The following is a 27,386-nucleotide window of genomic DNA, read 5'->3' on the forward strand; positions in this document are numbered from 1 at the left end:
CTCCTTCTTGAGTCCTGAGTCGCACACCCCCAGTCAGCCGAACGCCACTCCGTTTGGATCGCCAGTGCCACCAGCTCATCCAGACTGCCGGGTAGCTCACGGGAGAGCAAAATAGTCTTCAAATTAGGAGACTGTCCAAACAAGAAGGCATCATACAATGCCTCAGGGTTCCAGCTGCTGTCAGCAGCAACGGCGCGGAACGAGATGGCATAATCAGCCACTGATGAGGATCCCTGTTGCATCGTCATGATGGTGTGAGCGGCTTCCTAGCTTGTGAGCGATCGCTGAAACAAGTCCGTGAGTGCCTTGAGGAAGGCGGCTGCGGTGGTGCATGTAGCTGCCCGATTAGTCCACTCAGCCGCAACCCACGTCGCTGCTTGTCCACCCAGGTGGGAGAGGATGAAGGCCACCTTGGCTCGTTCTGTCGGGAAGGCAGCTGCACGGAGCTCGAAATGCAGTTCACACTGGGTGACAAACTGCCGTAGCATCTCCATCTCACCTGAAAAACATGGCGGAGGAGCCAGCTGAACCAGCGACAGAGGTATGGCAGGAAGTACGGGGGCCTGGGCCTGTGGTAGGTTGCTCACCTGCGGCTGTTTAGCTGTACGCCGAGGGCGGAGAGGACATTATCACTTTGTGCAATGTGCCGCTGAAGTTGAGCACTCAGTAAATGGAGATTTTGTGGCGCCTCCAGTGGTTCGGCGCAAACTTGTCTGCCGGCTGAATCCATGGCCAGTTTGTACTGTCAGGGTTCAGTGAAAACTCTCAGGAAGGGAGGGGTGAGTGAGAGCAGGATCATGACATTTATTCTGGACTTCAGCTCATTTTTAAGTTTCAAGATGAAGATTCAATTGTAAAAGTAAAAGTAACCTATTTTTCAAAGACTGTAGCAGAGTGAATTAATTATATGCAGTCACCTATAGTCAGCATGATCACAGTGGGTGAGCCAGGTGGTCATGAGCAATTTCAGCTCCATAATGTATTTTTTGTATTACTTTTTTTTCAGAGCCACATGACACATTGAGTCACGTGTTTTTAAGCAAGTGATGTACACATTGACTCAAGTCTCACAACATATCCGCATGCTGCATATTCCCCCTGACACAGATTTGTGTTTTAAAGCTAACCCATGTGGTGATAGCGTCTTCTCACTTGTCTTTCACTGCTGTGTTGAAAGTGCAAATACGTCAGGGATTGATTTGGAGACTCTTGGAATTCTAGTGGGTGTAGAGCTGGATGGAGCAAGGATTTGGAAAGACTTCATCACCATGTGGAGTGCTCTCTGATTCCAAACAAGAATGTTGTCATACGCCCACTGATACATGGTGCATTATGTCCGACTGGCCAGTATTTACAGAAACCTCCTGCAACAATGTGTTGTCAGTTAAAGCTGTCAGAAACTTTCTTGTCAGACTATTAATGACTGCTATTGTTATCTCCTCAGTTTTGGCCAGTATTAGTGTGTTGTATTGTACTAATAGTACAGAGTGCCTCGTTCATCATGCTCTACTTTCACATTTAGCTAAACCTTGGTGAACAGGAGGTGATGTTCAAATTAAGACAAATGTAAAAAAAAATTAGGTGAGGTTAATTTAAACAAAAGAACACTTCTTTTAGCATCTTCAAGTTATTTTTAACCCAAAAATGAAAACAATATGCAGTCTCTAAAATAACTGTAAACATTCAGTTTTGTAATAAATGTGACCGACCTGTTATTGGTCTTCTCTGTGGAAGTCATGCTAATCAGGAATGACATTCAGAGGAAAATTCAAGTGCATTTGTGTTAAAAAGCCCAGCTCCATGTGAAGGTCACCAGCATCTTTGCCCAGGTCAAGCAGTACTACAACTATTGGTCCTGAGCAGCTCCAGGCAGTGGCGGCACCAGAGATTTTGACACATCAACTGTGAGTTACTGCTTAAACTTTCAGGACCAAAACTCAGATTTTTGTTAGTTTAGTCAAACTTTCAGTTGTTGGCTTTATTGTCATTCAAAGGTTTGCAATCTCTTAAAAGTTAGTCTTTTTCCAAGAACTCCCTCTGAATGGTAGCAAAAAGAAAAGTAGACATTTTGAGCATAGATGAGAAAAGAAATCTAACTTTCACGAATGAGTCCTCCAGTCATGGCAGGTAACAGCAGGAAGTGTAGAGGAAATCTTCAGAATGTTTTTTCCTCTTGTATCCGCAGTGGTTGATGGCCTTGTTGTGAGATGAAATTTTGTCCACAAGGAAGGTTTTGGCTTGGTGTGCTCCGACAGTGTTCACTGTTTGAACAAACTCCAACTTTAGTACACTTTTTTATTAGATGTACGACTCTCAAAATGTTTTATTTGTGATCCAAACAACTGAAATACGTCTGTCTGTTGCTCAATGCCTCATTTCCTTTTCACTATTGAACATATTTCATCACACAAGTTTACTGTTGAAGGATCAAGTCAAAGGTTTTTCATTTACTCAATTCAGTGGAAGACTGTGGATATAACGGATCGTTTGAGGATCAATTTACCCAACAGTTATTTTCAAATGGAAAAAAAAACTCATTGCATTTGAGTGTCCATTTACAGGGTCTGATGATGTTGTTGTAACTGTGTTACTGGAAAGAAACCATTTCAATTTCAAAAATATTTCCTCAAAAAACTACTGTCTTTTTACTCCATGCATATGAATGCCAATACTGAAAAACTGCTTTCAGGTTGACCCAATCTGGTATACAGGTACATCTCAAAAAATTAGAATATCATGAAAATGTTCAATATATTTTACACAAGGAGTGGACTGAGGCTGCAGTCAGCGCATCAAAGAGCCGCTATGCACTGACCAATCATAGACAAGAGCCACTCTGCACTGACCAATCCCAGACAAAAGCCGCAACGCACTGACCAATCCTAGACGTGGGGTACAAATGTGGCATTCCTGGTATCAAGCCATTGCTGAATAAGAGACAACGTCAGGAGTGTCTCACCTGGGCTTTGGTTAAACAGAACTGGGCTGTTGGCTGCTCAGTGGTCCAAAGTCCTTTTTTCACATGGAAGTAAACATTGCATATCATGGACATGATGTAAATCAAGGTCCCAGAGTGGAGTGGAGGAAGAATGGAGAGACTCAGAATCCACGTTACTTGAAGTCCAGTGTGAAGTTTCCACAGTCTGTGATGATTTGGGCTGCCATGTCCTCTTCTGATGTCGTTCCAGCGAGTTTTCTGAAGTCCACAGTCAACACTTTAGATCACTTCATGCTTCCTTCTGCTAGAAGCTTCATGGGGATGCTGATTTCATTTTCCAGCAGGACTTGGCACGCACCTGCCTACACTGCCAAAGGTACCAGAAGCTGGTCCAATGACCCTGGTGTTACTGTGCTGGATTGTCCAGCAACCTGTACTGACCTGAACCTCAGGACTTGAAGGTGAGAGACACCAGACCAACAGTGCAGATGACCTGAAGGCTGCATTCAAAGTAAGCTGGGCTTCCATTACGCCTGAGCAGTGCCACAGGTTGATGGCCTCCATGCCACGCTGCCGAGATGCAGTCATTCTTACAAAAGGAGGCCCAACCAAGTATTAAGTGCTAGAAATGAACATACTTTTCAGACGCCTTACATTTTTGTGTAAACAATCTTTAAATTCCTCCAAAGTTTTAATAAAATGTTTTGAACAGCAGGTTTAAGGAGGGCATACTGAATTTCATTATGATTTGTATAATATTATTGTGTGTTTGTAAACCAACCACTAGGGCAGGGGTCTGTAAACCTTTATGACCAAAAGGACCATTTTTGACACTTTCCACCAAATCATATTTAACTGGAGCCACAAAACACATGTATCTTTTAAAATTAGGCTGACACAGCTTCTAAAGTTTTGATAAATAAACAAACTATCTTTTGTTGCATTTATGACATTTCAGTTTCAATTTAAGATGGTAAACATTTCAGGACCTTTTCTGCGGTTTTTGGAGATGATTTTTAGAGTTTTCAACCTTTGTCTTCAGCAATTATTTCAGACAGATTTTACTGTTTCGATTTTTTTGTAACCAATCTGACTTTCTCTGTGTGGTTTTCACCAATTTTTGAAGCTTTTTGCTGTTAGACATCCTAGTCATTTTATAAAAATGTTTTAAAGCTGTTTTAGCAGTCCACTCCCCCCATTTCTTGTTGTCATTTTAGCTCTCTACCCCATTTTTGTTGTGCCTTTTTTAGCCAAGAGTTAAAAATCATTGTGAAAATGACTATGTGAGTGAATAAAATTTAAATAAAATGAAGTATTTATTTAGGTATAATTTTGTGAATGGTTCAAGGAGCTACTATATTGATGTTATTCGGTGCCAAAACTAGAGCACTGCCATATTGCATCATTTTTGTCTGACAACTTGTGGTGGGCGGGACTACTGTAGTGTGTCGTTGCTCGTAGTGGCAGTTCGCTCTGGACAGTGAACAAGATTGACAATCTATCTCTGGTACGCTTCATAGCCAGATGGCTGTGTGTGGATCGGTGCACTGTGTCTAGTCGTGGCTAGCTGTGTGGGTTGCTGCTCCAGTAGTCCGTAGCTCGTGGTGGCTAACGTTGTCTGGCGGTGCTCCGTGGCTAACCACTGTGAGCCGTGTATCAGCTCCGGTGTTCTATGGGTGGCTTTGTACGTGGCTGATCCGGTGATCCATGTCTGGCCGCGGCTGGCTGTGTATGTTGGTGCTTCGTGGCTAACCGCCACTAGCAAGTTTAGCATTACACGCTCTGTGCAGAGCTCTCACAACAACTGGATAACGAGGTGAAAGCAGTTGAAACAACGACTTACTCAAAATTGAAATAAAACATAAATCTTGGGGGTGCTATGGCAGAAGTGTGTGTGTTTGGATTAATTGTAATAATATACTGTAATTAGTCACAAGCATTCAAATGTTTTATCTTCAGTATTTTACTTATTATTGTAGTTTATTAGTAATTAATCAAAGTAATTATATTGCAATGCTACAGTATTATGGTTAATTATTTGTGACATACATATTGTGACATTTGATCACAAGTCAACTTCAAAGTTGTGATGACATCATATTCGATTGAGGCATTGTGATAACAAGTGTGTAAAGATAAATTACTGTTCTGCTGCTTTGAGCATGAAGGATTTTGTTAACATCAAGTCATGAGCTAAGTATTCTTCAGATTGATGTCATTAGAAAAGCGGCGTGATTCTCTACAGATGTTGCAGTGCGTGCGTGCTGGTCACTGTCTACAACTGTTTGTGCTTTTTATTTTCGCACTAAGGCAACAAGTGGAGCGAACCTAAATCACATTTCTAACATGTTTGTGATCTTCATTCCACATTGTCTCCTTCAATTCTTGGAGATGGATGTCTCTCAAGTGGCCCATGAATTTGTTCAAAAATAGCATGTTTACTGTGGTTGTTGGTCTGAATTTAATAGTTTAACAGTGACAATGCTCCATCACATTCTGCTGCGCTGACTCATGGCGGCACAGCAGGCTGAAGGCCCCCAGCTTTATGTGGAGGACAGAAAGAGGGTTTCTGGCCATCACTCCTGGAGTGATTTTGACACTGAAATGTGACCCCTGGCACCCTGGCGAGCTCCGAGATTGTCCAACACTTCATCAGAGCTGCAGGGTTTATTTCTAGACCTGGAACTTAAGGGTCACAGTCACATTGTCCTCATCAGGACTCCACGCTTTGAGGCATGTTTCATCACTTTCAAATTAAGTGGAGAGATGGATCCTGTTAGTTGTGGAATTCATTTTGTCTTTTCTAAATATGCCCTTACCAATACATCACTTCTTTTGTTCCAGTCATTCTGGTGGTTTATTGAATCTCAGTTCTCCGCAGGTCACAGTCTAAGACTTTCTTATCTCCTCCAGACATTGGTACCAGCTACCTGAACCTCTTGTATTTTGCTCCACGTGTGTGAAAAAAGACCCCGCAAGGCATTACTGCACTGTCCAGCATCAGGCTATGGACATTTTTCTCTTGAGAAAATATCAATATCTTTTTTTAGTAGCTTTGGAATGGCTGTGGCTGGTCAGAGTGCGGGCGTCTCCCAATCAGAAGGTTGCAGGTTCAATTCAACCTTCTGCCTGTCCACATGTCCTTGAGCAAGATACTGAGCCACAAACTGCTCCCAGTGGATTGATTAGATTACATCACTCAGAGGGAGGAAGATGCTCTATAGTCTGGATGATAGGACTTCCCCCCCCAAAAAACAGATCCATTAAATAATGATGTAGCAACAAACAGCTGAGAAAACTGCGGACACATGCGGAGAGCTCTTAGAAAGGGAAGTTAATTGTTGTCTAAGATTGTTAATGCTCAACACAGCTACTGTAGAAACAGTCTAATGCTAATGATACAAGTGGTGGCTGGTGATGCATTTCTTAGCTGGGGCGCGTCATTATTATTTTAGAATGCATTGAAAGAAACCTCAAAATAATAACTATACTGGAGAAAGTTGAACCTGACCTACAGGTTTTCAGCGAAATATCTTTCTTTGAACCCGGTAAATTACAAGAGACTCACTGCTTGTTGTCTTCATTTCAACATCTTGCAGAAACAAGCGAGAACAAACCAGAACAGACTTTAAGCCAATCAGCCAATAAGAGACGATATAAAAAGTCCCAAGATTTGACATGAAATGACGCTGAATAGTTTAATTTTCTGTGAGTGGCTCTGGTGTTAATCAGGAACTGGTGAGATCGATACTAACCCGGTAATGCCTGACCCCAGAAATAATGGTCAGAAAATTCTGATTTCTTGAATCTGGAACCTTTATTAGGCCCTTTCACAAAATCTGAAAAAAAAAAAAATTGCAAAAAATTATTTGCAAATATGTTTTTCATTTTGTATCGTAAATGATACATTGGGCATTAAATGCCGTTCTGGCAATACAACAAAAATATCAGCCTCTTTCTTTTTCTTTTATTATGAACAGTGGTAAGCATGAAAACTTGAACCTTTAACTTGAGCTTGACTTTAACTTGGCCTCTTATTTTTTCAAAATGCTACCTTTTCCAGTAACTTTTTCTTGTATTATGAACAGTTCAGGCAATAGGACAAGGACATCTGCCTCTTAATTTTTTTAAACTGTGACTGTTTCTCAAGACATTTCTTTTATGATGCCATGTAGTAATCATGGAAACAGTTTCTATCCTTGTTCAGGCAGAGATGGACGTTGCATTTTCCACAGCGCATATGGGGAAAGTGTCCTATGCAGTGCTTGCATCTTTGTCGCGTTTCCCAGGATGAGAAGTGGTTAACCATATCTCTCCTCACATCCGGAGGCACACTGGTGGATCGCCACATCCTCTGTGGTGGTGGTGGTGATGTTGGTGACTGTGGTGGAGAGGAGAGAGGTCCACCAACCCTGACTTTTGCTTTTCCTGCACTTACTAGGGAAAAGCCAACCCATGCCTGCAATCTTCTCAGGGGCATGACATTTTTCTCTAGGTCCAGTGCCTTCAGGTCTCTTCGGTACAAGGACCAAGCATTGATGAGTGCCACTGTGGCACTATGCCACCAGATGTACAAGTACCATATTCTGGTTTTGAAGCTGTATTTGTACAGGGTAGACAGCATATCCATAAGATCCACACCCCCATGAATCTGTTGTGTGTTTCCACGATGGATGGTCTGGGAACCAAGGCATATCTTTTGATCTTCCGATCCCAGTGTTTCAAGTGGTCTTGTGGAGTGATGCCCACAAAAGAGGACACCAGAGGTCCGTTTCACGAAGCAGGTTTATCGATTACCCCAGGTTAATTAACACCGAGTTGAGGGAAATGCGGGATTTTCCGTTTCACGACGGGAGGTAACTCAAACCAGAGGAAGCGGGGTAACTCAAGCCTGTTTCATGAAGCGGTGTAACGTCAACTCCCGGTCAGTTACCGGGGCAACAGACGCTCTAGAACCAACCTGGTCGGGAGCAGGTTTTTGTCAGTGAACCTGGAGTTTTGCTCTGGCTCCGCCCCCTTTCCGACGGACACGGGATTTCATTTCCTCATTCAGCGGGGGAGTTTTGGTGAAACAGTTCTGCAGTGCCTTATTCCCGAGGCAAATTAGACGTCAACTTTATTCTCTCAATATGGAATGTGCTTTTGATAATGATCCGATTGATGAAGGCGCAGCGTTACTTCGCCGAGAATTTAATATTCGCAGATAATATTGAGTCCCTCAAAGTTTATTGCAAGATCTTTGGAGTGTTGCCTACTTACAAGGTCTGTTGTGGCATGAGGGGGTCCAGCAGGCAGAGAGCACCATCACAATCTGTTGGGTGACAAAAAAAAAGACATGATGGGGAAATAAAGATGAACAAAAATAGGCTTAAAAAGATATATAGGCCTCGGCATATTCTATATTATGAAGGAAGTGGTATCTTGAGGGGTGAGCTCTGAAGAGGAGCTCCTCCAGGGATTCCCTCAGCCACTGGCCTCCCAACATTCTGGCTTAGGGCTCCTCGGCCTCTGTTAAAGGTGGAGGTGCTGGGCCACCACCCGTTTTACATCTGCCTTCTTTCTGTTGGCTGAGTAAAGTCTGCGTTAGTTTAGCCTTAGTTATTTGACAGCACATGATATGGGTGAGAAGACATTTATATGTTTGAAAACAGCATTATGTTGGAATAAAACACCTCACAGTCAAATGGCCACTTGATATTTACTGTACAATGTCACACATGATCGGCATTACGTTAAGAAATGTATTGATTAACAATTAAATTAGCAGCGGTCTTACCCGATTGGACAATGTTTTTATATTTCACTTTCAGCTGCTGCCAAGAGGCTTCTCCCCCGCGGAATTGCACCCAAAAGAAATAAATTAATAAGCTACCATCAAGCAGTATTCCCTTGCAATAATGTTGTGATGACAAAGACGTTTGAACTTACGCATTCACTTGAGCAGCAATCTTCTTCCACGCCGCCTCCCTCTCTTTAGCAGCCGCTGCAACGTTGCATTTTTTTTTTTTTAACATGTTCATATTCGCCATATGATGGGATCAATACTTCCTGCTCCGCTGGCGTAAAAAAAAACTCCGCCCTCCGCGTCTCAGTTGTCATGGTGACTCGTTGAATCGGGGCTCCATTGATGTGGTCTTTTTAGAGTCGTGGTGCACGCGCTTGACTCCAGGTGAAACTACTCCGAGTTCATCAAACTGATCAAAATCCGGCGTCGTGAAACCGAAAACTCCGCGTTTTCTGTCTCAGTGTAACTCAATTCAGAGCTCGGTGTTAAGCTCATGGCTTCTTAAACCTGCTTCGTGAAACGGACCCCAGGTGCACAGGTTTGTTGTCACACCACATTGCAACTATCACGTTGTGTTGGTTGACTCTGTAATCCATGGACCCTCTTCCCTGTTTCCTCAGGTCTTTTTCATCCTTCATGCTGAACCCTTCTACCACACTGTTTTGGTGCCTGTGATGATGTTAGACTCTCCTCTTCAAGCCTATCAAGAGTTTTATCTTCCTCATTGCTACTACTAGTACTAGACTTCTCTCATTGAAAGCCCAATCTTTATCCAAAACTTAATCATCTTCTGTCATCAACTCCTCTACGTCCCTCGACTTGCCATCAAGTTAGCGGAGGACATCTTCAACGCTGTACCATTTGGCCAAATAAAGTACAGAAATATAGGTTTATCCATTTTTGAGTGCAATTATTTGTTGTAACTATCACATTTCAATCTGTATTATGTGTAATTGATTGATCAAAACATTTTTGGGATACACAATGATCAATACAATGCATATTGCACCAAGAAATAAAAGATAATGACAATTGAGGGATTTACTACTAAATTCCACTTTTTACCTGTAATATCAAATTTGAACACACATTTTATGCACGCTATATACTAAAATGCAAAAAAGTAATTATAACTTGCTTCAACAGTAGCAGTAGTCATGTTAGAATATTATAAAAAATTTCATAGAAAATGTCACTGGAAAATCATAAAAATTGCAATTTTCTTGACCTTGATCCAGTGAGTTGGGAACCATCTGAAAGTGGCCATCTTGGATTGTCCACTGTGCTGCCTGAATTGTTGTATTGATAAAGGTGTCCACCAGGGGGTAGAAGACACGTATCAGATTGGATACAAGTGGGTTTTGAGTGAAGTTTTTACCATAGGGTGATGCAATAAGTCTCAGCACGCATGCACGCATGCATGCACGCACACACACACACACACACACACACACACACACACACACACACAGCTAGTGCAGGGGTTGGCGACCTTAATGCTCAAAGAGCCATTTGGTCCTGGGTCCCACTAAACACAACACCCAAAGAGCTGCACACATTTTATTTTGACAGTCCCCCAGTAGACCATGCCAGGACGACACGACACACAAAACCTTCTTCACTGCTGGTTGACAACTTACAACTAATAAACTAAACTACATGAACTAAGCAACAAAAACACAACACAACACAATTATTACCTACACTACAAATCTAACATAACCCCTAATAACTACATTTAAGACACGACAAACAGAAACTCCCATAATGCATTGCAGCTATCAGCTCCTGTATTGCTGCACATTATTAAAATGGAATATATATGTGGGAGATCTAAGGTTGTTAGAACCATGAGTGTGAGTGGTGTGGCTTTCAATGTCCTTTAGTTGTTGTGTGACTCACTCTAATTTGCCGTCTCTCTCAACAAGTCTGCAATGAAGACTCCCGGAATTGTCGGCGCTCCACAGCGCAACAGTGTTCCTGTGAAAGGCACAGGGAGCTCCCAGCTTCAGATACCAGTTGAGCCGTGGAGCCCGGAGCCACCGCTCCAGCTGTCATGACCTGCAACCGCAGTTCTACGTTCTTCATGCCATTATTGTTGCGTAATGACGTTACATCGCTGCGTCGTTCACGACCCGCCTACATTTTACTCCTGTCTTTGTAGCGGGACTGCGCTCTGGGGTGCGCTTTGCCTCCTTACGTCCCTCCAGGATGAACTGCAGTGGGACAGAGGCTCAAGGAGCCGCAGTGGAGGGACCAAAGAGCCACATGCGGCTCCGGTTGCCGACCCCTGTGCTAGAGAGAGAGAAAAATCAAGAAATCCTCTCTTTTATTGAAGGTTATCTGTAGAAAAAGAAGTGAATGCAGTTAGGGACCCTTTGTTAGTTTGTTGGCATAAACAGTATCACAGTTTATTCATATATTTTATACTTTAAAAAAAAAAAAAAAAAAAAAAAAGATTCCTCTTGCTTCCACTAGGGGGGGCGGGCGGCGCCCCTGCGCCCTCTATTGACCAGCTGCTCATAATCGAATATCTTTCATGATACTGTCTGGAGAACTGAGTTAGTTCAAGGTGGTTGTCCTCCAGTAAAGAGGAGTTTGGGGAAAAAGTGACTGTTTGGAAGAAAACCTTCAGCGAGTACTTACAGTGCATTCATATAGCTCCAATTACAACACAGTCATCTCAAAACTGTTAAGATATTAATTCTTAATATAACTGTTCCGCTTAAAAACTGTGTGAAAGATACTAACTTGATGTGAGGACATTTGCTAGCGCATGACTCTAATGATCTGTTGGTGCCTGCTTTAATGATAAACAACTTTAGATACAGTGATCATGGTTGTGCAATGCCGTCTGTAAAAACTGCTTATTCTAGTGTTTGCAGGAAAACATAGTGTATGAAACAGGAACTTGAGTGGGGAGATCAAAACCTTGACTGCAATATGGGGAAACCGTTACAACTGGTTCCACTGGCTGACCCCGCTCAAGCACCCCCGTGACCACGGCTGACCCAGTGACACCCTGTGGCCACAAGACTCACCATCTGGATTGCCCTGTCTACGAGCAGATGAAAGCATAAATACACATTTTGCATAGATAGACACGTCTTTCTTCCCGTGAATGTCGCTCGTTTTAGAGTAGGAACCAAAGGCCCGGAATTCTGTAAATTGTATTTCTTGCTCTTCAATATAGTTTGATGATTAATTTCTAAGAACCTGACTTGTGTTTTCCTTCAGTTAAACTGGCAGCAAAAAAGGACTTGTGGTGCGGTTCGCCCACAAAAAAACCCATGCATTATTATTATTATTGTTATTATTATTATTATTATTATTATTATTATTCAAGGCTCTTTTAAAATAAAAATCCTGACAATGCCATGAGGGAGGACGCAACAAAAGAAAAACTCAGTTTTAACTAGAAGAAAACTGCAGACATACTCAGGTGGTTTAGTAATTAGTATCAATATAAACTTTATTAAATGGAAGATTATTGAGCCTACTTAATAATAGGCATTGTATCAGCCTCCTCAACTGAAACTGTGAGCTGTTCCACATGAGAGGAGCCTGAGAGCTGAAGGTTCTATTTTCAATCTACTTTTAGAAAACCTAGGAACCAGTAAGCAGCACTCTGATAACCAAGTGAACTTCTGGGGAGATATGGAACTAATACTTCTTTAAGATGTAATGAAGCCTGATCGTTAAGTGCTTTATAGGTTAAAAAGAAGGACTATACATTCTATTGTAGATGTAACAGGAGGAGAAGCAAATACTGGAGAGATGTGATCTCACTTGCTGGTTCCTGTCAAGAGTCTCACTGCAGAATTTCCAATCAGTTATTAAGCAGTTAATCAGACACCCTGGTAGTAGAGAGGTACAATAGTCTCCTCTGGAAGGTGGGGATTGGTTCAAGGACAACACGATAAAGTAAAATTCCATTTTTCAATGGAAAATATTTAATATTTAAATGATTGAGTGAGAATTTATTGTAAAAGAGACCTGCGCCAGATGTTTTAATAGTTCTTATTTTCATTCATTTTAAAACTTGAAGGTGTCCCTGATGTGTAAAAAGACATGTTGCACTAAAATTTCGACAAACCTTCTGAGTTGTGATTATGTGTAGGTTATCATGTGATAAGATAACTGGTCCAGATCAGATTGTGCTGCATGCAACCTCTAATTTCTATCCTGACATTTACCTTTTACACACAATCTTACAGTACATATGACACAATGAGTCTTCTGCTGTCCTCCTTGATTTATTTATCATACCTAAAGTGCAGACTGAGACAGTGACATGTTTTTGAACTACCAATCAGTCCAATGTTTTAAGGTCTAAAGTTGGACGTTTGCTGATTTTCTATTAAACTTCATAGTTACGACATGAGTTCAAATCAAAAGAATCTGCTGTATGACATTCATAGCATGTAGTGATTAAGTGATTTTATTTTCGGAGAACGGGATGATACTGTTGAACCGTGTTCCTAAAAAATCAAACAGATGTATTTAATTGTTTTCTGTCCCCATGTAACCTCCAGCTGTTAAATTGACTGTGCAAAGTATTTGAGAGAATCGGGAGTTGTTGCTTAGTTTGCCCTCGTTAATCTGGATTTTATGTACAAGTGACTTCAGTGTTTACTCAGCAAACATTCCTTCTCCAGAAATTAGTGAAACACAGTGGCAGGCCGTAGATTTCATAGCCAGGCCTTCACTGCTGGTCTGAGTCAATCCAACCCTTAATAATTTTTTTATGGCTACAAAAACCATGTTACCATGCAGAAATGCCATATAAGAAGCCTTTGCATCACAGATAGATACTCGTGTAGCCAGAATAAATACCTTTACGAATGATAAAAATACAAGTTCACGTCTCATCTCCTGCTGCAGCTGCATGAAAAAGCAGCTATTTTTCCCAAAACTTCTGGGGGTCAAGGAGCGTGACAAACGTCAACTTTCCGTGTTCTTGAAAATAATATAATAGCAAATAATATAATCCTGAATCCTGCCATGGAGTCTGTAGTGAGCGCTAGTAAATTGCCCCGGAGGTTCGCTCGGAGTGCTGCAGTGCGTTTAATGACCTCTTGTAAAAACCCGTCTTGAAAATTGTTTTGACAATAAATCTACAACCAAATGTCTTTATCTTCTCCTTTAGTCATTGAGGTTGACAAAACCACTATCAAATAAACATAACTATATTTTTGTTCATGCAGCTAACTGCAGATGCAGCCAGCTGTTGCTGGAGAGGGAACTCTTTGACCATCCAATCAGAGGGCTTGAATACACTGTCACGCCAGGCCTGCTAGGAGGGCCAGCCTCCCCAATATCAAAATCTGATTGGTTGAAGCAGCAGTGTGACCGACACGAGTTTTACACTGCAGATGCCTGCAGAATTGAATGTGAAGGCCTCAGGAAGATTTCTTTACCCGGCAACAGAGGATGTGTGACTTGTGATTGGTCAAAAGCTATAAATGTGGAAGTAGGCGTTTGGAAGCAGCACCTGGGGAGAAGCGATGAGAAGAAGCAGACAGACCATTTGCAATTATTTAATAAGTATTCATGGACAAAATATAATCAACATCAGTCTGTGATTCAGATCTTTTTCTTAGACCTGCAGAGAAGCTTTGAAGGTCCTGATGGTCCACCACCAGTGAAACAGTTTGGTGTGGTCAGCTAGTCTTACTTTTGTTGTACACAATGATGCGGGTAACACGTTAATTAGGAACGTGTTACTCTCATATGACCAGTAATCTAACGCGTTACTATTTCCAAACCAGTAATCAAATTAAAGTTGATTTGATAATGGCTATCATGCTAGTGATGCTACTTTGGTTCCGCAAACAAAAGTAGCATTGGTGAAGGTCTGCGCTCTACAGAGTGATCTCCTCTTTATTTGAGGAAAAGAATAAATGTTAGCTTTCCTCTCTAAGAGCTGTCTGTATGTTGGTAGTTTAGCTCCACTGTTTTGTTGCAGCTTCATTTTTTGTTTTTGATAAATCTGTTTCTTTCAAGAAGAGTCCAGATTATAGAGCATCTCCCTCCCAGTAACACTCACTTAATTTGAAAATAACACTCTGACACAGTTTACTGTATAGAGTTATGATGTTTGGTTGTTTTTTTTTCTTTTTTTAATGACTGTTGTGGTCTGTAACCACCTCTGGTTTCACATTGTATGTTAATGTGATGTCTTTTAGTTTGGAATCATTCAAATACACTGGATTGATTTTTGTGTGTGTGATAACCTTCAATAAAAGAGAGGATTCATTGATTTCTCTCTCTCTCTCTCTGGTAGTGTGTGTGTGTGTGTGACTTCACAGAATGTTAGCTGGGATCACATCCAGAAACTTAGCCTGGATAGAAGGCACATGGTGGATGGAGTTACTATTACTTTTTAAACAAATGAGTAGTAACTGTAATCAAGTACTACGACACAGGAACCCGCACACGACTAAACATGACACGTAAAACTGCCTTCAAAATTCCTGTGAGTCAGTGAAGTGGACTCCACACCGAGTCAGAAAGCTGCTGAGCTGAGCATCAGTGGTTGAAACATCAGAGTTGGTGTTTGAGGAAAACAAGTTGTTTCCTCTGACTTGCGTCTCGTTTGTCTCGGGACTCTCACCTGCAGCTCTTTGATTTGCTGCTGCAGGCCGAACAGGAAGCGCGCAGGTCCGTTTGGCCTTTCGCCTGACAAAACACACACTGTTGACTGGACCAAGCCTGCAGCGATCAGTATATTTTTAGCATGATTTCTTATCGTGAGTTGTAATCATAGGATGGTCTGGTCGGAGGCCAGCTCTGAACTGCTCTCAGCCCTGATAAATCAGACAGCTGAAGCTGGAATGAATGAATAACTTCATGCGCTGGCAGCAGTGCAGCACAGTCCATGGGGGTTGAAGGGCTTCTTTTTTTTATTTTCCACAGAAACACTTGTGTTTTATATTTGCGCCTTACCACACATTCTTTTGCGTTCATGGGGGAGGAAGAGGATGAGACTTGGACTTTTGAAGTCTTTCTGTCTTGTCACGTAAAGCATTCCTCACAGATAGAGTAGGACCGTAGACATCCAGTCACCTCTCACCGCCACATTATTACGGCCCCTTTACACCTGAGTTAGATTAAAAAGGGATGTGTGCGTGGATCTGTTTTGCAGCATCCGTGTGTGTCTACAGAACACTGGTTGCTGGTTCTGGTGTCGGGCATTCAGGTGCCAAAAACTCACAGCGCTCACAGGTCGACGTGCTCGTCCTCTTACATGTAGTCACGGAAACCTCTGACCTTTTGGGGTAAGCACACAGATGGGAGTGGCATGAAGCGACCCTTCACCTCGGGTCTTTGTATTGTCAAGACACATTTGTGTCTGTTGTGAACAATTGGTAGAGAAGGGTTTGACATCCGTGCTTGTGGCCTCAGGCTTGGCCTTCCTGTGGGTACAGAGTCAACCTCAGTCAGATGCCCTGATTGGAGCCAGATCCTTTTGTCCCTGATTCCATGTTCTTATGCCCCTTCAACCTGATGAAGTTTCTTGACCCTGCGCTTGTTTGGTTCCCTCGTTTTTACACATCCAGTCATTTTTACACATCCAGCCCACGTCAGAGGGACGAGGAACGTGTGTTCATCGGACGAGAGGGGACGACAGTAACGGTGTTTGTAGCTGTTTGCAAAATGGAATGCTGCTTGCCAATTCCTTGCACTCTGGGCCCACTTTTTCCTGCGTTCTTTGTTTTTATGAGGCGAAGGAGGACATCTGTTTGCATCATTGACCCTTACAGGAATCCCCGGGGGACCTTTTAATCTTCCAAAGAGATCTATAATGTGAAGATGCTGTGATATGCTATTTTTGTCCACTCTCTCACCAGATGCTTCTCTGAACCCCTAATACTCTGCTATCACACCCCTGGGGTCCATGAATTGTCATATGCTATTGCGCAGAAGATGGTAAATGTTCAACAGGCGTTTTATTTCACCGTCCCAAGAGTGCCCCTTTCACTCCTCCAACCTCCACCGGCCCCAAGGCTTTACCCAGAACCCCGATTGCTGTAAATACCCAGAATTCCTAAAACCTTCAATCCCTATAGATTTAGAATTCCTCAGTCGTCTTCAGATGCCGATCATCTCGTAGACTCTTGTACTCAAGGGGGCAGTGAGACCCGTTAATAACGACTCAACCCACTCATCTTCCTGCCCTCTGCGCGCGCGTGCACACACACACACACACACACACACACACACACACACACACACACACACACACACACACACACACACACACACACGCACACAAACCCCCTGCGATGGATTCCAGATCAGGAATTTTATGCATTTCTGTTTCGCATCACCTCCCAGGAATGCTGCACGCGTGCCACAAGCCTCATAACCTCGGACCGCTGATTGTGAGGATGTTTAAAAGAGAGAATGCTGATGGGATACAGACGCTGCTGGGGGTTGGGGGGGGGGGCAGGCAAAGCTGGGAGTGATGGGAGGAGGCCAGCGGGAGGAGAAAAATGGATAAGCATCCGGCCCCAATACTTGACATTAATGACAGGCCATTGTGTTGCATAAAGCAACATTAGTTGGACTGTGGTATGCAGCAAGCGCATCTGGACCACAGATTTTGGGAAATGTATTTTTGTGTGTGTTTGTTTGGTCTGCTCCGTCTCACTCAAAGTAATGACTGTTGCATGATATGAGGAGAAGATGGAGTGAATTAACTTAGTTGGGGATCTTACAAAGGAGGGGGCTGATCTAAACGTAGCTGGTTCCGTGTGATGTTTCAATCTTGTTTTTGTGTCGTGAGCTGGATCGGGGTCATTTCCAGTCTGCCGACAGGAGTGATGTTTCCTGACCTGCAGAGTGACTAATGATCAGAAACAGCGCAATAGTTGTGAGTCTTCAGTCTGAGGCGATACAAAGTGTGAGTTGTTGTACAGTCTGACATGTAATTTACAGTCCAAGCTGCCTGTACACAAACAACCCTCTGCTGGTGCGTTCTTCATGAACACAACATGCAATGTTTGCATTAATCATTATTTTGGATGTGATTTTGGTGTTACCACAATAACATTTCTGTGACAATCAGGCTTTTGGTGTTATTGCAGGGCTTTGAATGGTACTGAAGAAGTTGTCGTTTCTGATATCTCACACTATTACTGACAGGTGCTGAGTTTTCATATGGCAGTGTAAGTTGTTTGTTGAACCGGATTTGAAAGGAATGTTTTTCTGACAAATATTGCATTTTTCTCTACCTCCTGTGTTGTCGCCAGAAAAGTGCATCCAAACGCTGATATGTTTCCTTTGATTCCGGCTCTTTTTATATTTTCTTTTCTTTTCCGTCGCTAATTTCTCCTTTTCCCTCTTAAAGCAGTAAATGTGGCTCTGTACAGTCTCTCATCAGTCTTTCTCTTTGCGGGCCTTGTTTACACAAGAATGAAATGAATGAATGTAACCGCACAACTTCCATGGTGTTTGCGAGGTCTGTTAAAACAACAACCGTCACTTTTCCCAAGATGGAACTTTTCTTTGGCCTCCATAGTGGCATGAGTCCCCGCCCATATTCTAGTTTTATCGTCCATATTTGGTAGTTTTATAAATGAGTTTCACCTCCAATTCTAGCATCTAATTCATTATCAATCCATACAAATGTTGGAGACTCTCCATTCTGTTCACGTTGTTAGCATATTGTTCACTGCACAAATGTACTGTATGTGTAGTTTTGTAACAAAAACAACTAACAGTACCACCTTGTGTCCTGCCATGCTAACTGCATCGTCTTGTGCGTCTCTGCCCGAGATGTTGTCTCTTGTAATGTTGTCGGCTGAAGTTAACACATATAGTCATGTGAATGGAGAGTGCTGTGGATAGCTCAGACTCTGAGATGTTGCTATTCATTAATGAGGCAGCATTAATGAATGGACAATTTATTCTAATCAGGTACCACGGTGACAAGTGGAGAAAGCATGGGCAATTTTCAAAATACGATCAGGTTCTTTTAGTTAACTTGAAAGAGCCGTTGCAACGACTGACTCACTGGCAAACATCACATCTCTATTATCTAATGAATAATGCTACTGTACGGAAGAAAATGTGTAGACAAGTCTTAAACTAACCAAAATCACACATACTCCACCATTTCATTAAAATCACTCTGAATTATAGAATTTCTTCACTAAATTTCTTCGCACTGCTGAGCCATATAGTGAAAAAAAAATACCTTCACTATGCAGTATATAAAAATAATGTTCATATCGTCATCAGTGCAAAGCAGCACTATGCAAGTATTAATCAACCTTTTGGAATCAGGACATCTTGTTGATATTCTACACAGCATCCAACCTTTCTGGAACTGTGGTTATAGGCAGAGATCAGTGCTGACTGTATGTAGAATAAACCTTCCATGTGACTGTTAGTACACTTCCAGTCTTTCCAGTCCTGATCCAACTGATTAAGCCTCTTGACATGACTCAAATCATCTGTGTATGTCATGCTCAGATACACACGAGAGGTTTTTGGTCGTATTTTGGAAAAGATTACCTCAACTCTTCAGTCCTTATATGATCTGACCGAGAGGAGCTCGGAAGTCAATACAAGCTGTTTTTTGGTTCTCTGCCACCCTCTAGTGGTAGTCATGAAATGGAGGTCAATAGAGGTCGTGTGTTCCAGACTGGACCCTGTGTTGACTGGTTTTGGTCCGTGGGCCACATATTTGTCACCACCATGAGACGCCTTTTCCTTGGTGGATTGTTCACAGATGATGCTCCAAATTTGAGTTTGACTGCCTAACATCATGTTTTTGTTCAACATGAAGTTGTGGAGTTTTATGCTTTTGCGACAGACTGGCAGCCTGTCCAAGGTTATATGCTGCCCTCACCCAGTGAGCTGGGATTGGACCCAGTATCCCATGACCCTGAACATGATAAGTAGTATAGAGGATGGATGGATGGAATTTTAAAAAACATTTCTATTCGATTGATTCGCTCCTTTTTTGACTTCATTTAAATTCTTCACACCTAAATATATACATAATAAAAGATAAAAAAAAAAAAAACATCACTCACAAAGTGGCATTCTATATAAACATTTAGTCAATGTGTTTTATTCGTGACAGGTTTTTGAGGAAAGCTTTGTTACAGAAACGACACATGAAAAACCTGTTAAAATATGTACAAAATCTCAGATAACTTGTTTGTGGTTTTTATGTGTGAGGACAGAGAAGTGTGCTTCATCATCATGTTTCCGTTACAAGCTGTGGCAAGACACACACACACACACACACACACACACACACACACACACACACACACACACACACACACACACACACACACACACACACACACACACACACACACACACACACACACACACACACACACACACACACACACACACACACACACACACACCAGTTCTCAGAATCCTCCAGAGACAATCAGAGGTGACAAAACTAACACATGAATTAAATTTTAGTAACTCATCAGTTAAGATAAACAGTCATCTTCCTAACACATTTTATGAAAATAAAATAAAAAAACTTCATTTAATGTGGACAGTCACAGACAAAATGTTTTAGACCTTTAATTGAATCGATGCAATGTAAAGTGGTTTGGCTTCCACAGGCCAGGTTTGTGTCTCTACAGAAGGTTGGGCAGGTTTTCAGATGGACGGCTTTAACGTGTCCACCTGGAGCTGAAGATCAGCACTGTGATCGTCTCTTCTGGAGCTGCTTTGCTCACAATTACAGCAAATTGGAGTCACACGTCTACTTTACGTGCTGGTTTGTAAGAAACTGTGACCTCTCCACACATTATTGGATTCCTGTTAGAAAGGACAGACACCATCCAGGTGAGGCTTCTGAAGTGTGAGGGGGGGCTTTCACTGAGGGGGAGTCAGGTTGTAATCTTAGGGAAGCACTGTTTTTGAGGAGCTGTTCTCCCCAGTGATGTGCAGACCTGACCTAATATTTATATGTCACTGACTAGTAATGTCCCATTGGTAGAAAACATTAAATAATGTTAAATCTGTTTTTAATCCACTAAGAAGCAAAATTTCAAGTGACAGATGTGTTTCCAGGTTCTTCAGATCTACTGGGCCTGGGTCTCCTGGTTCTTCGTCTCCTGCCACGTCTTCTCTCTCAGACTGAGCTCAGCTTCAGTGAAGGCAGACGGACCCCAGTTTGTCATGATCTGCTGTCCTTTAGAGCCTGAGGAGGGAAACATGGACACAACTCTAACTCTTATCTTTGGAGACAGCATCAGTCATCAGAGCAGTCACAGAACAGACACTTGGTGTTTGTGGGTCTTCACCTGGTTGAATGAGCCGTAATAAACCCTCATGATGAGCCACTTTGTGCTTCCAGGTCTTCGTGTTGTTGGCGGCATCTTCCAGCTTTTTCATCACAGTCTGGAAACAGAACACAGCAGAAGTTCTTCATGTCAGCGGCTCTACAGACCCTACTTTAAAAAGGCTCACAACATTTTCTTGGTTGGTTTTTCCACTGAATACATGTCAATTAATGGTGTTTTGTAGAAAGAAAAAAGGAGTCTGTGAAGTAGAATATGTTTGATGTTTTAGATTGTTTGTCTTCATGACAGTTTTACACTCTTTTAGCACCATTGTGATCAGAGTTCAGTGTGTTAAGTGAGGATAATGGCGCGTGTCGGCATGAAATGTGACTGTTTTTGGTTTAGAGTAAAAATGAGTCCGCCAATATTTATACACCCTTCAATTTTCAAACTGTGAACTCATGAGCGATGGTACTACAGTGGCGCTGACGGTGCAGTGTGAAGCCTTGTGAGAAGAGCCTGACCTGGTACTGCTCCAGCGCCCCCTCCCTCTCTCTCTCCAGATGCTCCAGCTGGGCCATGGCAGCCTGCAGGGCGCTCTCCTTGGCCAGACGCTCCTTTTCCAGTTCCTTTTTCTCAGCCTCAGTCTGTGAGATGGCAAGCTGCTGCTGGAGGTGGATCTGCTCCAGCTCGACCCGCTTTGCTGCCTCCTCCTCCAGCAACCTGACGCACGTACAGTCAGCACAGATTTACACTTTTAAAAAACTACAGGTTACAGGCCAGTTCATAGCTTTAACTGTGCTCAGCTTCTGTCCAGTCGAACGTCCATGCAGCTCCCACATCATCAGACTGTGGACACTGAGCAGAACCAAGAGACTTACAAACAGGTTCAGGCAAAGACATTTCAGCTTTTATTGCAGCTCGACGGCCTCTCTGTTGTGGCTCTACAGAGGGGATGAAGTGGCTCTACAGACCCTCTGTGGTGACTTTACAAGGGCATAAAATGGGGTCTTTTCATGATAAGTTTGCGTAGGTTCTGCATTAAGAGCTTCACTAGAGCACCCGGTGAGGATCAGGTCAGATAAAACACACCTGAGTGCACAAAACAACCATATTCAATGAAAAACAGATGAGCAGTGGAGGTTTTCCTTGTCAGTATCAAAATAGTTGATGGTTCCGTTGATATTGTGAGGTGCTGTAACATGTAGTGTGTCAGCAGGTGGTGCCAAAGTGTAACTACTGATTGTTTTTAAAGTTCATAGGCGCTCCAAGGTAAAAAGCATTAGCACTGTTTACGAAGACATGCAGAAAGGGACAGATGACTTCAGATAGAAACTGATTAGACTCACAGAAACTCAGCTGTTACTTCAAGGTAGGACTGACTCCGCTTACACAGCAGAGAGACTGTGCTCTATAGTGTGGGTAGTCAAAGGTTCAGACTGCAAACTCCAGCACCTGATTTACTGCAAATTTCATTATTTGAAGGGTTTAAAAGGTTTGGAAAGAAGAAGAAAACTCAACCATCTTTTTAACAGTGATTCAATTTTAGGATACACAATGACGAGTCAGGCCAAAGGTGGAAAGTTTGCATCAGCAGACAGGAGGGAAAGAAGGAGCAGGAAATGTGAAGTCAGAAGTCTGGAAAAAAAGACATATGTACAGAGAGCGAGAGAGAGAGAGAGAGCTCTGACCGTGATTGCAGTCTACGAACGGTCTCCTCATCCTGCCGGGCGCTTCTCTCCATCTCCAGAGCATCCTCCAGCTGATGGTACATGTCCTCCAGTTCTCGGACCCGCTGCAGATACTGCTCCAGCTCAGTGGACTTCTGGGCCACCTGCTCCTCCATCTGCTGTCGTACCTGAAAAATCAGGGTAGAAAAAAAGCTTCAAGCTCAAACACTACTGACCCAAATCCTTCAACCAGATCATGGAATCACCTATGTGCAGAGGTGAAACCTCAGAGGGAACGGTCAGTGGTCAATTTTAGAGTGAAGACCTTTAGATGCTGTGATTTGGGATGTCTGAACTATAAGAGAAAGCCAAACCCTTTTCTGCAATAAGTTTTGTTCAAAACTAATGAACCTGTCGTGGTAATTCTACCTGAAAAAGCAGTGTTGGGACCAGAGTCTGTGTTTTCTTGTTATTTACAGACACAGGAGTGGGTCACACCTCTGTTGATCATTACTGGCGGAACTCAAACTGAATGTTTGTTCTTGCCGTCATATCATAGACATAAAGTTAATCTGGCCCACTCTGGGAAGCTACATCATTTGTATTTGTCCACCAGAGGACAGGATGGGTGTGGACCTTCCCCATGAGCTCACTGTTATGCATCTATTTTAGACAGAGTAAGTCAACCCTAACATTCAGCTGCCACTTTCACTACTGCTTTATGAATCCATCCAAGGTTCAGTGCCGCAGTGCCTTTGTGCAATATGTAAATGAAATGCATCTGGTGTAACTTAAAGCAAATTCTGCTGCACTGTTTGTATTGATCAAAGAAAGAAGATCATGTTCTGGTTCTTTTTGAGTGAATGTGATGGAATATAAACATCTGATTAATGTACTGAGCTTAAAGCACAGCATATAGTTGTCTGCTTACCAAAAACACCTCAAAGTAAAAATTATATGAGTCGATTGATACCCACATGGTCACACTGTCAGTAAAAACTGAGCCACATCATTACATATTTATAATTAAGTGTGGGGAGGACAGATGTGTGGGTTGTGCTTCACTCTGAGCAGCTGTATGTGACTGTTTAGCTTCAAGTCCTGGATAACTATTGTCTCAACTGGAGATCTGAGAGCAAGTGAAAGTTTCCTGACATAGTTTGCGCCCTATGATTCCTCGTGAGAGATGATCTGCGATCACAGACCATTTTCTCTCTCTCCAGGTCTGTCCTGTAGCGGTCCTGGAGCTCAGTTTGGGTCTGAAGACGCCTTTTTTCTTCTTGTGCCGCATTAGCTGCTGCCTCTTCCAGAGCCTGAGCAAAGAAAAGACAACGCTAAAAATAAGAAGGTCAAATAAGGGAAAAAAAAGCAGCAAATACAAACTGTCTTCTCACAAAGACCAAACTCAAAGGGAGAACTAAATGAATACAGGGAACATAATGAATGTAATTCTGCATTGAAGAGAGCATCAGGGAGAATCTTGCTCCAAGGATGTACAGAATCATAACAGTTATGATTTGATGAGAGAAACCAGCTTCACTGATACTCAAGGTATTTTATTCCATTTTCTGATAACACAAACTTAATTCTGTTGATCTTTTCACTTCTGAACATTAAGATTAGAGGCATTAACCTGTCTGAACAACAGTTTACAAAAACACTGAATGATATCACTTCAACATGCGATCATGTTTATTAAGCATTGCAATCATTGAATAACTTGAAAACACACTTAAGTACATGATATCTGATGTCTTTTGATTTGAAATCTGTACTTTCAAATAACTGTTCTTTCTTTTTCAGGACACAAAAACATAGTTATTGAAGAGCGCTTAGACAGTTCTGTGCAAAATAGGAATGAAATAATATGGTATAATCTCACAGTTACACAACAAAGTGGTTAATTTTCTAACACAGTGGTTCCCAACCTTTTTAGCGCCACGGGCCAGTTTAATGACTGACAATATTTTCACGGGCCGGCCTTAAGGTCCATCCATCCATCCATTGGCTACCGCTTATCCAGGCCGGGTCGCGGAGGCAGCAGTCTGAGCAGAGTTGCCCAGACTTCCCTCGCCCCAGACACTTCCTCCAGCTCCTCCGGTGGCACCCCAAGGCGTTCCCAGGCCAGCCGAGAGACATAGTCCCTCCAGCGTGTCCTGGGTCTGCCCCGAGGCCTCCTACCGGAAGGACATGCCCGGAACACCTCCCTAGGGAGGTGTCCGGGGGGCATCCGAAATAGATGCCCGAGCCACCTCAGCTGGCTCCTCTCGATGTGGAGGAGCAGCGGCTCTACTCCGAGCTCTTCCCTGGTGACTGAGCTCTTCACCCTATCTCTAAGGGTGACTGAGCTCCTCACCCTATCTCTAAGGGTGACTGAGCTCCTCACCCTATCTCTAAGAGTGACTGAGCTCCTCCCCCTATCTCTAAGGGTGACTGAGCTCCTCACCCTATCTCTAAGAGTGACTGAGCTCCTCCCCCTATCTCTAAGGGTGACTGAGCTCCTCACCCTATCTCTAAGGGTGACTGAGCTCCTCCCCCTATCTCTAAGGGTGACTGAGCTCCTCCCCCTATCTCTAAGGGTGCGCCCAGCCACCCTACGGAGGAAGCTCATTTCAGCCGCTTGTATCCGGGATCTGGTTCTTTCGGTCATGACCCATAGTTCATGACCATAGGTGAGGGTAGGAACGAAGATCGACCGGTAAATCGAGAGCTTCGCTTTTTGTCTCAGCTCCTTCTTCACCACGACGGACCGATACAACGTCCGCATAACTGCAGACGCTGCACCGATCCGCCTGTCTATCTCACGCTCCATCTTTCCCCCACTCGTGAACAAGACCCCGAGATACTTGAACTCCTCCACCTGTGACAAGGGCACTCCACCGACCTGGAGGGGGTAAGACACCTTTTTCCAGTCGAGAACCATGGCCTCGGATTTAGAGGTTCTGATCTTCATCCCAGCTGCTTCACACTCGGCTGTGAACCGTGTCAGTGCACGCTGGAGATCCAGGTTTGATGGAGCCAACAGAACCACATCATCCGCAAATAGCAGAGATGAGATCCTGTGGTCCCCAAACCGGACCCCCTCCGGCCCCCGGCTGTGCCTAGAAATTCTGTCCATATATATGATGAACAGAACCGGTGATAAAGGACACCCCTGCCGGAGGCCAATGTGCACAGGGAACAGGTCCGACTTACTGCCGGCAATGTGAACCAAACTCCTGCTCCGGGCGTACAGGGACCGAACAGCCCTTAACAAGGGACCCCGGACTCCGTACTCCTGGAGCACCCCCCACAGGACATCTCGGGGGACGCGGTCGAACGCCTTCTCCAGATCCACAAAACACATGTGGACTGGTTGGGCGAACTCCCACGAACCCTCAAGCACCTGGTGGAGGGTATAGGTGTGGCGGATAAATACTACAAAATTAAATGGTACGACCAAACACAAAAACTGTAGTATTTTGTAAATATGATAATAAACATGAATCACTGTGTAATTATATGTCTTTCTACATACTTTTATGTTATTCTTCTGCCTCCTTTTCCCCTTTGCAAAGAAACTTTACAAGGACGTTTTTTTTTAATACTCATTTTGCTGCTTGTGGGTTTAATATCAGCGCTAATGTGTCACGTGACAGAGACAAGTGTGAGTCACAAATGGATGTAACGGAGAGAATCTGGTCATTTTTCCAAATAAAACATTGTTCAGACTCTGAGAAAAAATTAAATGGAAATAATGTAAGTTACCAAATGACCTGTGGCCCGGGGGTTGGGGACTGGGGTTGGGGACCGCTGCTCTACAGCATACCTTCCTGATGTAGGCTGCAGAAACAATGTTACTCTTGGCTTGGGTGATGTGTTTGAACTTTGCATACTTTGTCTGCTCCCCCATTACATAACTTGCTATGTGGGGTTTGTGATTGGTCACACCCTGCCAACTCCGCCCTTTTTATGTGAATACGCACTGATCCTGATGGGAAAACCCTGGATTGAATTACTGAGTTGACAACCTGCTTTGTAGTACCACTTATCAAGAATTTTGAATGTCTGGTTTTGTCAATCCAGATCAGATCTGTCTGAGCCAAATTGGGCTTGTTATATGACCATTGGGTGGCACTGTGAGTATATAAGGTAAGGTTTCCTGTATTGGGTTGTGCTGAACCGGAAGGGCAAACAGGTTGTGACCGGCTTCAACTCTGTAATATCGCTGTCAAATGCTCTAATCGCTGTCATCATCACTGCAATACCGTTGCAATTTGAAAGGTTTGTGGGCGCACTGGAAAGGCCAGAAGTTGCAGTGCACTATGGGTGCAATAAAGGATTCTGAGAACTGGTGTGTATGTGTGTGTGTGTGTGTGTGTGTGTGTGTGCTTGTCCATTATGCATTCAGACAAACATTTATGTAAGATAGCTCTCACACCTCAATAGGTGCCTTCAGAGTCTGCCGTCCCAGACAAAGGCTAACTGTCGTCTTTTCTGTACCATTACACATCAGCTCTGTACAGTCCCGTCTGTTCCAGTGCACTAACACAGAACTACTGTGTTCAGGACTCCTCGGCGTGTTCATCCCTTTATGAGTACAGTGCAACATCTCTTGAACAGAGTCACAGTCTTGCACGCTTCACTGTTGCTCCCACGCACGAATCACCCTCCAACAACCAATTATTTGCTTATCTTGTAGAATATATACAAATCATAAAATATCTAAATAAAGGCAA

At 43.1% G+C, this 27,386-nt stretch overlaps 1 protein-coding gene across 1 annotated transcript in view; it reads right to left on the reverse strand.

Annotated features, from left to right (window-relative positions):
- Positions 1–19,836: 19,836 nt before the first annotated feature.
- The window catches only part of swap70b (switching B cell complex subunit SWAP70b), a 39,658-nt gene continuing 32,108 nt past the window's right edge, over positions 19,837–27,386 (reverse strand). Inside the window, exons 8-12 of the mRNA XM_080505134.1 lie at positions 23,874–23,981; positions 22,690–22,856; positions 21,523–21,721; positions 21,020–21,116; positions 19,837–20,916 (exon numbers count right to left, since the gene is read on the reverse strand). Coding sequence (XP_080361260.1) covers positions 20,798–20,916; positions 21,020–21,116; positions 21,523–21,721; positions 22,690–22,856; positions 23,874–23,981 — 690 coding nt within the window. The 3' untranslated portion in view covers positions 19,837–20,797. The remainder of the gene's footprint in view (positions 20,917–21,019; positions 21,117–21,522; positions 21,722–22,689; positions 22,857–23,873; positions 23,982–27,386) is intronic.

The sequence above is a fragment of the Blennius ocellaris genome (genome assembly GCF_963422515.1).
Source record: "Blennius ocellaris genome assembly, chromosome: 11".
NCBI lineage: Eukaryota > Metazoa > Chordata > Actinopteri > Blenniiformes > Blenniidae > Blennius > Blennius ocellaris.